The sequence below is a fragment of the Taeniopygia guttata genome, chromosome 8 (assembly GCF_048771995.1).
Source record: "Taeniopygia guttata chromosome 8, bTaeGut7.mat, whole genome shotgun sequence".
Lineage (NCBI taxonomy): Eukaryota > Metazoa > Chordata > Aves > Passeriformes > Estrildidae > Taeniopygia > Taeniopygia guttata.
In genome coordinates this window covers 30,197,484-30,208,024 of record NC_133033.1, presented here as the reverse complement: position 1 = coordinate 30,208,024, position 10,541 = coordinate 30,197,484, and the positions used below count along the sequence as shown (strand labels likewise).

Sequence of the window (10,541 nt, the reverse complement as noted above, 5' to 3'; positions counted from 1 at the left end):
GAATTTGCTCCTGAGTCTGGTCTGGCTGCTCCTAGCACTGTTGGGTGCTGGGCTGGGGTGGAATGGAAGCTCAAGCCTGTCCCACCAGAACGGGCTCCCAGGGCAGCCCAGCTCCTGCCCATCCCTCTCCCTGTCCCAGGAGAGCAGCAGGAGCCAAACCAGGATCCACCAGGCTCATCCACCATGTGGCTGTTGGATCCCAGGCTTCTCTGGCACTCAGGGATAGCAACAATTGCATTTTCCCTGCAAACTCTTTTGGATCCCGATGCATTTGGGATGCTAAAAACGTGCATCCTGTGCCTCACTCCTGCTTCCAAATACAGAGCTGCTGTGCAGCACAGTGTTCTGCCTCACCACCTGCAACACAGCACCAGACCAAACAAAAATGTCAAAAAACAGCCCCCAAAAAATCCAGACCTGAGGGGCCCAACCTTGCTGAGGCAAGAGCGAGACTGATTTTTGGGATGGCAGTGGGTGTGCAAAACAATGTTCCTCCCAATCTGTGCCAGGGAAAGAGTTGGGAAGGAAAATTTAGAGTTGGGAGGAGCAAAAATTAATGAGGTGTCTTCCCCTCCTCCCATTCTTTTTGGGTTTAATGGTTGGAAAGGGCTCAGCAGATGCCAACAGCTGGAAATGCAGATCCATGCCAGGGAGCCATGAGCCCAGCACACCCAAGTGAACCCAGGGATGGGGCAGAAACGTGCAAGACAATGAACCCTGGGTGAGAGCAACCAAGTCAGGCAGCAGAAACCATCCAGGGATGTAATTTATTCCATGCTCCCACTGCTCCTGTTTGCTGCTGCGTTGAGGGGCACATCCACGTGGTCTCTGGAGGAGCCACCTGGATCCCTGCAGATTTGGCAAGCTGGAAACAGCCAGCACAGGTACAGGGAACAGCATGGCCAGGACAGAGGAATTTTTTTATTCAGTGAAGGGTGGAGGGAGGTGCAAAGCAAAGGGAAATCACTGATAAGTAGAGGGAGGATGGAGCTCTGACACCAAAGGTCCCCTCAGGACTAAGAACCAGATCTCTAGAAGGGGAGACAAAACAAAACAAAACACACCTCTCCCCTCCAAACAAAACAACCCCCCAAAAACCAACCAACCAAACAAAACCCAACAAAAAAACCAAACCAACCAAACAAACAAAAACCCAAAAGCCCCCAGGTTTTTTTTTACAGAGAGAAGTCACATGTTTCCTCATGACTGTAATATAATGAATGGCCCAAAGAAATATTCCAAACAAACAACCCAAACCCCTCTCATCTGAGCATATTCCTTGCCTTCCAGCCTTCTCCTGTCCCCAGCATCCTTCTCATCCATGTCCCACACTGAGCTACCCATTAGTGGGCAAACAGAGCAGAGGGACAGGAGGCTCGAGCTGAGGATCCAGAGGAGATGCAATTCTAATTAACACAGCTTTTCTTCCCAAGTCCTTCTGTGCAAAGTTCAGGGCTCTGGCAGGGGGGTCCCCCAGCACAGGAACGAGTCCTGCCCGTGCCAGGGAGATGGGCCAGCAGTGCCCACGGGCACATCTGCTCCTGCTTGCTTTGCTTCCCATGGCACTGAGATTGAAAACAAGCTGTTCCCAAGCCCAGAGGAAGGGCTGGCACCTGCCCAGGGGTACCTGGCAGAGGGAGGCCCAGCAGATCCCACGGGACGGGCGCACGGTGCCGAGAACACTTCCCAGAACTGCGGGATGTTTTGGCAGGGCTGGAGCTCTGTTCTTGCAGCATGCTCAGGCAGAGTGCAGAAATACACACACACACACAGCTCCAAGTGCCCCTGGTTTTTTGGGTGCAGAAGAGGACTGTCCAACAACAAGTGACCCACACGACTAAAATCTCATCCAGCAGCAGCCAAGTTCCTCATCCTGATGCTCCCACAGCCCCCTGAGCACACAGGATTATTTCAGCACCCCAAAATCCTCCCAAGCCCCAGTCTGGGGGCCCATTTCAGGATTGCACCACTTTCCCCCAGCCCTAGATCTGGCCCAGCTCTGCTGAGAACACTTGATCTCCTCCCCGAGCGCTGCCAGCTGGGTGAAATACAGCTGCTGCCTCAATAGCGCTGCTGAAAAAAAGCCTGACATTATTCACAACAAAAAGACAAGCATTGCTGTGCTTGCTTTAGATTTCATGGGAGCAGTTCCCACTGCTCCATGGGCAGGGGGAGACAAACAGGGGGGAGATGAGCTGGGAGAGCTGCTGCATCTCAAAGAGCTCTTTGGGCAAAGCTGCCACAAGCTCCCACCCAGAACATCCCGTTCACCTGCAGAAGCCGTGTGGTATCGCTGCCATCCCCCTACCCCGAGCTTTGCATAGAGATTCTTGCTTTGCCAAGACCATCTCGTCCAGCAGAAGCTCCCATCTTACAAGTTCCATGACTTTCTCCAGCCCAAGATCACCAGCAAGCTGAGGGAGAACTTGCCAGGAGAGCCAGCCACAAGGAGAGGTGGAAAAGAGGGAGCCAGTCAATCACCCAGTATGTGTTACCTGTCTGGGTGGAAAATGGTCTGAAAATACCCTGTATTTCAGAGCAAGTGCATAGTTTTTGGTCATTCAGCCACCTGAAGACTTGTCCTCCAACTTTCAGATTAAGCCTAGCTGTTCCCAGGTAGGCTCCCATTTCCCTAAACAGAAATGGCAATGGCATCTGGACAGGATACCCCTGGGCACAGCTATTCCCACCTCAATCCTGGGGGATTGCTCACAATCCCCTAAAAACAAAACCACCTGAAGCTTATTATTTCACTTTTAAGCTTCTTACTCAGAAGTTCATCAGAAAATTACAAATTAGCATTTAAATCAGCTAGTATGCAGTGACTTTAGAACAATGCCAAAGGATCATTTGAGGGCTGAAGTGGCACCTTGTCTGAAACGATCTTTTCCTGTTTGCATCAAATCCAGAGTCCAGACACTCTGACAGAACTTTTTAACGCATTAAACAACTTCTCACACCACTTTCAATATAATTGTACTTATGAACTAACCACAGATTAGTTTATAATGTTACTAACAGGATTTGAGCAGAGTAGAAAAGGCATCTGTAAATAAACAAGATATTTACAGGTGATAAAAGATTAGAGTGAAAAGGAAGGAAACCATCCTGAAGAGTGCAATGAATGACATGGAGAGGCACTGGGCAGATTGGGGTTTGTGGTTGAAAGAAACGGTCCCAGAATTTTTCCAAATACCTGCTGGCCACCACACTTAGCAGAATCCAGCTCAGTAGGGCAGGAGGCTCCTGTTCCCTTGCTTTCCCAGTGTTTTAGGCACTTTGGCCAGGTTCTGGCTCAGGACAGAGGCAGCTGGGCAATTCAGCAGCTGCTCAGCATCTCCGTAAGATGGATGGGTTGGAGCCACACAGCTCTGTGATGAGAAATAACAGCCTAACCCCGGGTCTGATTAATATTTCTCATTTTAACAACATGTTTGGCACTGGGAGAAGCTGCCAGCAAAAACTGTGGAGTCTGGTGCCTCACCCACCCACAGGACATGAAAACAAGACTGCTGACAGCTTCAAACCTGCCTGGAGGGTGAGGACCTTTCCTTCTGAACCCTCATGCCCAGCCAAATGGGGTCCTGAAGGTCACCAGTCCCAGCTGCAGGGGGTTAGGGCAGCTGGGGAGCCACCAAACAGCCTGCCAAGCACCCAAGCACCCCAGGGTGCTGCCCTGCACCCTGCCAGGAAGGTGCCAACAGGACCCCTGGGTGCAGGATCTGCAGATCTTTTGTTATCATATTGCACTGCAGGGCTTATATTTGTGAATTTGGAGAATGGATTACTTAGAATATTAACTATTATTTGCCAAGGAGGAGGTAGACTTCCTGCTTTGGAGTTTCCTCTCGTAGCATCAATAAAAAGATCTTTGGTGGGACAGGAACCACGTCCTACAGATGGGACACTGGAAGGGCAGCCAGTGCTGGGACAGGTTTCTTGCCACCAACGTGGTCTCCCCCAGGCTGTGTTTTCCATGCCAATCTGCCATTGTTTTCTGAGGCTGGGTTTGTGGAAGCTTCCATTCCCATTTTCCTGCCTTACCAGCATTTTTGAGCAAGTGAAAGTGAGGCCAAGGAGGGCAGAGAGTTCAGCAAAGAAGGGCAAGAAGAGGAAGGTCCTGAGGTGAGCTGTGCACGCCTGGGCCACCCATCCTCCAAAGGGTTTGCTGGGAGGAGACCTGGGCACAGCCTGTTGACAAAGGAACTCCTGAACAAACAAGCTGGCTCCACCTGGGGCAAGGGATTAGAAAGCTCTGCACAGCCCTCGGATTCCTCCCAGCAAGCCGACTGTGGCTGGAGGCAGGGATTAAACCCTGCGATGGCTGAGGAATGTGGCTCCTTCCCGCTGCCGAGTCCAAGTTGGCACCGCGTCCCCACTCAAGACTCGGCTTACATAATGCAGCTTATGAAAGCAAAATAGCACGGCCATGCCAGCCTGTGGGCAGGCCAGGATGGGAGGAAGGAAAGGGAAAGAAAGACGTTTTTTGGCTGAGGTGAAGCCTCGCTGCCCCCCCGCCCGCAGCGCTACCCCAGCCCCAAGGGGAAGGAGAGGAAGGCAGCAGTGAGGGAGAAAGGCCAGTCCTCCTCCAAGGCTGTGAACAGGTCCTGGTGCTCAGTCTGGAGTCACAGAATGTGGATTTTCCTCCCCAGTTTGCCTCTCTGACCCTGGGTTTCTCCTCAGTCAGGCAAGTTCACTTTGAGGTCAACCACTGCAGGTTTTGGGGGGGATAACGTGCAAGAAGCACCCCAGCCCCAAATCCCATTCCTTCTGAACACAGACACCTCCAGGGGCAGCTCGGAGATGCTCTGACCCACATCATCTCCCACTGGGAATGGAGCCCCTGGAGATGATGCTTCAGTGGGGAGAGCAGTAGGGTTGTGGCTGCCCAGAACACTCTCCACGTGTTCCCACCAGAGATCAGCGCACAAAAAGGATGAACAGTCCCCAAACACCCAGCGCTGGCTCAGGGTGGTGTCATGAGGATCAGACTGAGATCACCACTCATGAACCAGGCAATTTAGTCATCCCTCAGTGACTGACATCCCCCAGTTCAACCTGCATGGCCTCAGGAGGAACTGATCCTGCTGATGGGCTGGTCCCTTTGTCAGCAAGCAAAGAGTCAGGGTTCAATTTACATCCACACCAGACGTGCTGAAAGTGCAAATGGGTCATCAATCCCAGCTGGAGAGCCTGGAGAAGCACTCTGGGGGTGGAGGACCCACTCAGGAGCCAGCCCAGGTCTGCCTCTGCATCCAGCTGGCTGGGGAAGCCAGGCAGGCCTAAGGAGATCTTCCCTCTCAAGAGCTCCCACTTGTTCCCTGAGGAGCTGTCCTCAGTTAATCAGTGACTGAACAAGCGGGATGAGATCCTGCCTCAGCTGGAGCTGCATTGTGGATGTGTGTGATGGCAGGAGTGCCCTCCCAGCTCTGCCAGCTTCCTCAAAGGGCTCACACAAGAAATTACATCTGACCTTTCTCCAGCACCTTCCTAGAGCATGCCCTGGCCTCCTTCGAGGGCACAGAGAAGCTCCAGCCACTTCTCCTAAGGTGGAAACCTCATCACTTTTACCAGCTGATGAACTGCAAGTGCAGATCTCAGGCAGGCCCCACAGCAGAGGAGCTGCTGGAGCTCCAAAAGGCATTTCAAGAGAACAAAGCTGCTCTGATAACAGCAGCTTCAAGCCCAAACAGAGGCTCTTGCAGAGCAAATCACCCCCTGAGCAGTCTGTGCCTGGGGCTATCCCTTCCCATCCTCTGTGGGCAGAAGGAGATGCAGGACACAGCACCCCTGGATGAGGGGAAAACACAGACTGGAGAAATAAAACCACTTTCACCCAGCAACTTCTCCCTCTGTGCCTCTCTTCTCCCCCAGGTAAGGGCATCCAAAAGACAGCTCAATAAATCCTGACCCAGCTAAAGCTGGCTGATTCCTCCTCCTCCTCCAGGTGTGCTCAGCCAGAGGCTGTGCCAGCCTGTGAAGGCTGACCTACCAACAAAAGGCATTCAAGGAAGATCAAACTCCCACAAAATAGTAAGGGAAGTGGGATGGGGATACTGGAGCAGCATCAGGGCTCTCTGGGAGTGGGAAAGGGCAGGAGAAATCCAAACAACCACGCCTGATGCACCAGGCTCTGCAGAAAGGGAAAATCCCTCGTGTCCAGGCAATAACTGAGCTGGCACAGCCTGGCACAAAAAGATGCTTCGAGTGTGATCTTGATTAGCTCTTGTGCTCCAGGCTGTGTTTGAAGGGAGCTGTGGCTAATCTTCTTTTGATTGCCTTAAAATCCAGCTGTGGGGAAAAGCCTGGCATGTGAGCAGATGTATTAATGGGTTAGGGGCAGCCTTGTCTCCTAAGCTGGTGTTTGATTAAAAGGGAGCACAACCAACAGGCACTTCAAAAAGCTGCTGCTATTTTTGGCTGCTTCATTTGGAGCAGTTCCTGATGCTTGGATGTGCCCAGCAAACCCTTTGGGACTGATCCTTGCTATATCATTATTCACATTTTAAGGATGTGTGAGTAGAGAGAAAAGAGATTCACTTCCTCCTGAGAGGCTCAGATCAAAAGTCAAAATGTTTTCTATGAATGCATAAGACATAAATTCAGCTTCTGAGGGTTTCAATCTCAATTTGTAAGAGCCCCATGGCCTTAAGAGGAGGCCTCCTTACCCTACAGAGCTGGGAAATGGTGTTTGGGTAACTACAAAGCAGATTCAGCAAGCAGGCTTTAGGCAAAAAAAGTCAGAAAACAATGTCTGGAGGGAATAAATTATTTTTACCCCCCTTCTAATTCATTATAATCTTTTTTTTTCCCCCTTATACTTTTAATAATGATCTGAAAAGCCATTTCCCAGCACACTGTTGTTCTGACCTTGTTTTCAGCCGGGTAATTGTGCAGTGAGTGGATAAATGCTTTCTCAGCTGAGAACAAGAGGAACCATTAAGCGTCAAGCTCCTGACCTAAATTTATGTTCAGGGCAGCTGGAGGAGCAAAGGGCTGATGCCTGCTCCCCTCATCAGCTTGAGGAACACTCTGTAGATGGCATCTTCCTCAGGGACACCCCAATGGCACAGGGAGATGCTGTTTGTCCCAGAGCAACCCAAGGAAGGTGTCCCTGCCCATGGCAGGTGGTTGGAATGAGATATTTAAGGTCCCTTCCAAAGCAAACCATTCCATGATTCTATGGCAAAACACAAAAGCTGCTGCCCATCGGCTCCTCCTGCCTTGCTGATGCTTAGTGGTCAGAACTGAGCTATGTCTCCTTTTCCCAATTTTTTTATTCCCCAGGAGGAAAGGGTCTCTGGAGGGAGATTCAGCTTCAATGATTCACAGTGTTTGGAAGCACAGGATCTTTAAGAAAAACAAACAGAAAACCAAACTGTCTTTTCCTTCCTTCTGTGCCAATGCTTGTCGAAAAGTTCCCTGACTTCAGGTGAAATCTGATTCTTTCCTCTGTAAGATTTTCTTGGAACGCATAAGAAACAGCAGCTGCCTTGCCCCTGAGCCCAAATCAGAACAGAAGTTCAAGATTTCCAGGCTCCTGAGTTACCCCTGGGTTTGTTTTGGCTGCAGCACCCCAGCTCCCAAGTCCTTGTGGCCATGTCAGGATGGGAGGAAAGGAAACGTGTTCACTTTGCTTCTGTTCCTGTCACACCAAGCACAGGGACAGGGTAATTTTGGGACTGTGCTGAGGAAGGTACTGCCTTCAATGTTCCCCAGGAGGGAGATGCAGGAAAACAGCTGGTCCACAAAAAAACCTGCTGGCAGGAATGGCCTCATCAGCCCAGCAGGATGCTCAGGTGCAGTTAATCCAGATTTAAAGGTGGGAATGGGTAAAGCATCCTCTCCTGAGGCAGGCACCTCCTGGGGAGCTGGGGAGTGGCACCAAGGGCTAGAAAAAGGACCAAGGGAGCCAAGTGACACATTTCTACTGCCTGGGTTATTTCCCCAAATGACTGGGTTTATGCCAAAGGAGGATGAGCAGCATTTTCTCATTTATCTCAGGGAGAATGGGAAAGGTTCTTCTTCCACAAAGCTCCCTTTTTAAATTAAGTCTGCTGGAGTTTTGTTTTCCATAGGATTTCTATATCCTGTAGAACTTGTGAGGAGGAGGCTGGGAAATGCACAAACATCTGTAGCAACCCCATAACCCTCCCTATGGACACTCACAAGCCCAGGCCCTTTCCCATCCAAAAGAATCCCATTCAAGCCAGAGCTGGACTCTCACCACAAAACCAACCACTGCTGACAAATTCCCATTTTCTGGAGAGCACATATGGATTTAAAGACCCCTGACCCCTCCAAAAAATAACTTCCACAAATGAAAAGCCACATCTACCCACTATCAGAGTCAAAATCCTTTCAAATGGTGAAGGCAAGACACGTACAAAGAGGCTGCAGAGGTCATATTGAAGGTTTTGTTCTTTTTTTCTTTTTTTATTACAAAAAAAAAAATACCCAACAACAAACCTATTCAGAAGAAGTCCAAATGCAACGGAATATAACTGGCACCATCTAAGATACCCAAGTGTAAAATCCCGGAACGTCTGAACCCCCCAGCAGCAGCTGGGAGTGCCAGGTCTGGCTGGGAGGGACAGGTGGTCTCTCCCTTCCCTTCTCCTAGCCCCCATCATCCTGGCTGGATGGCAGGCAGCCCGAGAGAGCCAGGACATGACAGTGGCATCAACGGTCTCTGTAAAACCATTCAGTCGGAGAAACTAAGAACATGATGAAAACAAAAAAAATCTAAAACTTCTTTTTTTGTTTTTCTTTTTTTTTTTATAATCTTTATCCAAAGCCCTGCTTTAGTGACATGCTAGCCCTGCTGGACAGGTGACACAGCCACAGCTCTGTCCAGAACGCTGTTGACCAGTCAACTCTTGGTTCAGGACACCTTCCTCCCACTGCGAGGGTGCCACAGCCACCTGAATTACAGTAACAAATGCTTCTGCAGCCTTCCTGCTCTGGGAACCCCCTCCTGCAAGCTCCACTCCACGCTGGAACAAATCTCATCCCAGTCTCCCTCCGAGCTCACCCTCAGTCCCACCTGCATCCGACTGCATCCGCAAGAGCTCTGCCCGCTCCGGCTGGATGAGGCGTTGGAGCATCATCTCTTCAAGAAAGAAACGCTTTCATATATAACTTTTTTTTCTGTTTTTATATTTAAATACAAAAATACTACTTCACTCTGTGTTATGAGCCAGAGATGGGTTGACTTCCAGTGACAGAACCAAGAGTTCTCCTCAATGCCAGAAGATTCCCAGAAACCTCAGAGTGGCCGGAGGGCGACAATGTTCCTGTCATGTCCCCGTACAGGCAGGAGCAAACACACAGCTCCCATCACCACAGCTCCCATCTTCCCTTCTCCACAGAGAGGCACCAACCTCAGACATCCATCAGTCTGCAGAGAACCAGCAGCAGGGCTGGCCCCCCAAATCTGGCTCTGTTTTAAGCTTTCTCCTCTCCTACAGGCTTTCTGTGTGTGCAGTCTGTCCCTGGAAGCCACTGGATCCCATCGGATGTACAAATGAATTAGACAAAAAAAATAAAAACAGTGGTTAAAAGTTCTCTAACACCCCGTCCTCCTCTTGTCTTCTGAAGAGTCAACGACAAACAGACACGGATAAAACTAAACCTGCCCTCCTCCCCACCTCAAGACAACAAGAGTTACTGAGACACGAAACATGTTATCTTGTACCCTCGGGATTACAGCTAGAAGGGAACTTTAGGGGCGCGGGGAGCGCGGGGGGAGGCGGCGGCGACATCCGCGGGGCGCAGTCTGCTTAGTTCTTGTACTCAAAAGGCTCGTCCCCGGTTTCGTTGAGCAGACACGTGCGGACCAGGGCCTCTGTCACGGCGTAGGGGTCGCAGTTGGCGGAGGGCCGGCGGTCCTCGAAGTAGCCCTTCTTCTCGTGGCCCACGTTGCGCGGGATGCGGATGCTGGCGCCGCGGTTGGCCACGCCGGCCGAGAACTCGTTGATGTTGGACGTCTCGTGGAAGCCCGTCAGGCGCCTGGCATTGTCCAGCCCCCCCTTGGGGTCGTAGGCACGGATGTGGTACTGGTGGCGCTTGCTCAGCTTCTCGATGGCCTCCTCGATGTGCCTGCGGAGGGAGAGAGGGAGGGAAGGGCAGGGGTGGCACAGTGAGGGATGGGATGAGCTGAACGCCTCTGGATTGTCGTGACCAAGTGACAGTGAGATTAATGGCTGTCCCCGAGGCCCTTTGTGCCCCATGGCCCACTTGGCTGTTCATCCCAACACAGGGTTTCTCTCCTCTCCCGCTGCTGACCCAGGAAAAGGGTCCTCGTGGCCCCAGATCCCACAGGCTCCCTAGGGATTGCCATCTGTGAGAACCACCAGTTAAACTTCCCACTTCCACCTGCTCTCGGAGGGCAGAGCTCTCAACACTGGTGTTTTTATTCATGAAGCTCACAGAGTCATGGGCTGTCCCATTACCTCAGGGCAGCACTAAGATTAAGGGAAAAAAACAGAACAGCCAGGATGGATCCCTCCACACAGCTCCAGGGACACAGGGTCCCTAAG

The 10,541-nt window shown here is 51.2% G+C and overlaps 1 protein-coding gene across 3 annotated transcripts in view; it reads right to left on the bottom strand.

Annotated features, from left to right (window-relative positions):
• Positions 1–8,408: 8,408 nt before the first annotated feature.
• Positions 8,409–10,541, bottom strand: part of GLUL (glutamate-ammonia ligase) — a 16,019-nt gene continuing 13,886 nt past the window's right edge. For all 3 annotated transcript variants that reach the window (XM_030279643.4, XM_030279644.4, XM_002196290.5), the window contains one exon: positions 8,409–10,101. In XM_030279643.4, coding sequence (XP_030135503.3) covers positions 9,783–10,101 — 319 coding nt within the window. In that variant the 3' untranslated portion in view covers positions 8,409–9,782. The remainder of the gene's footprint in view (positions 10,102–10,541) is intronic.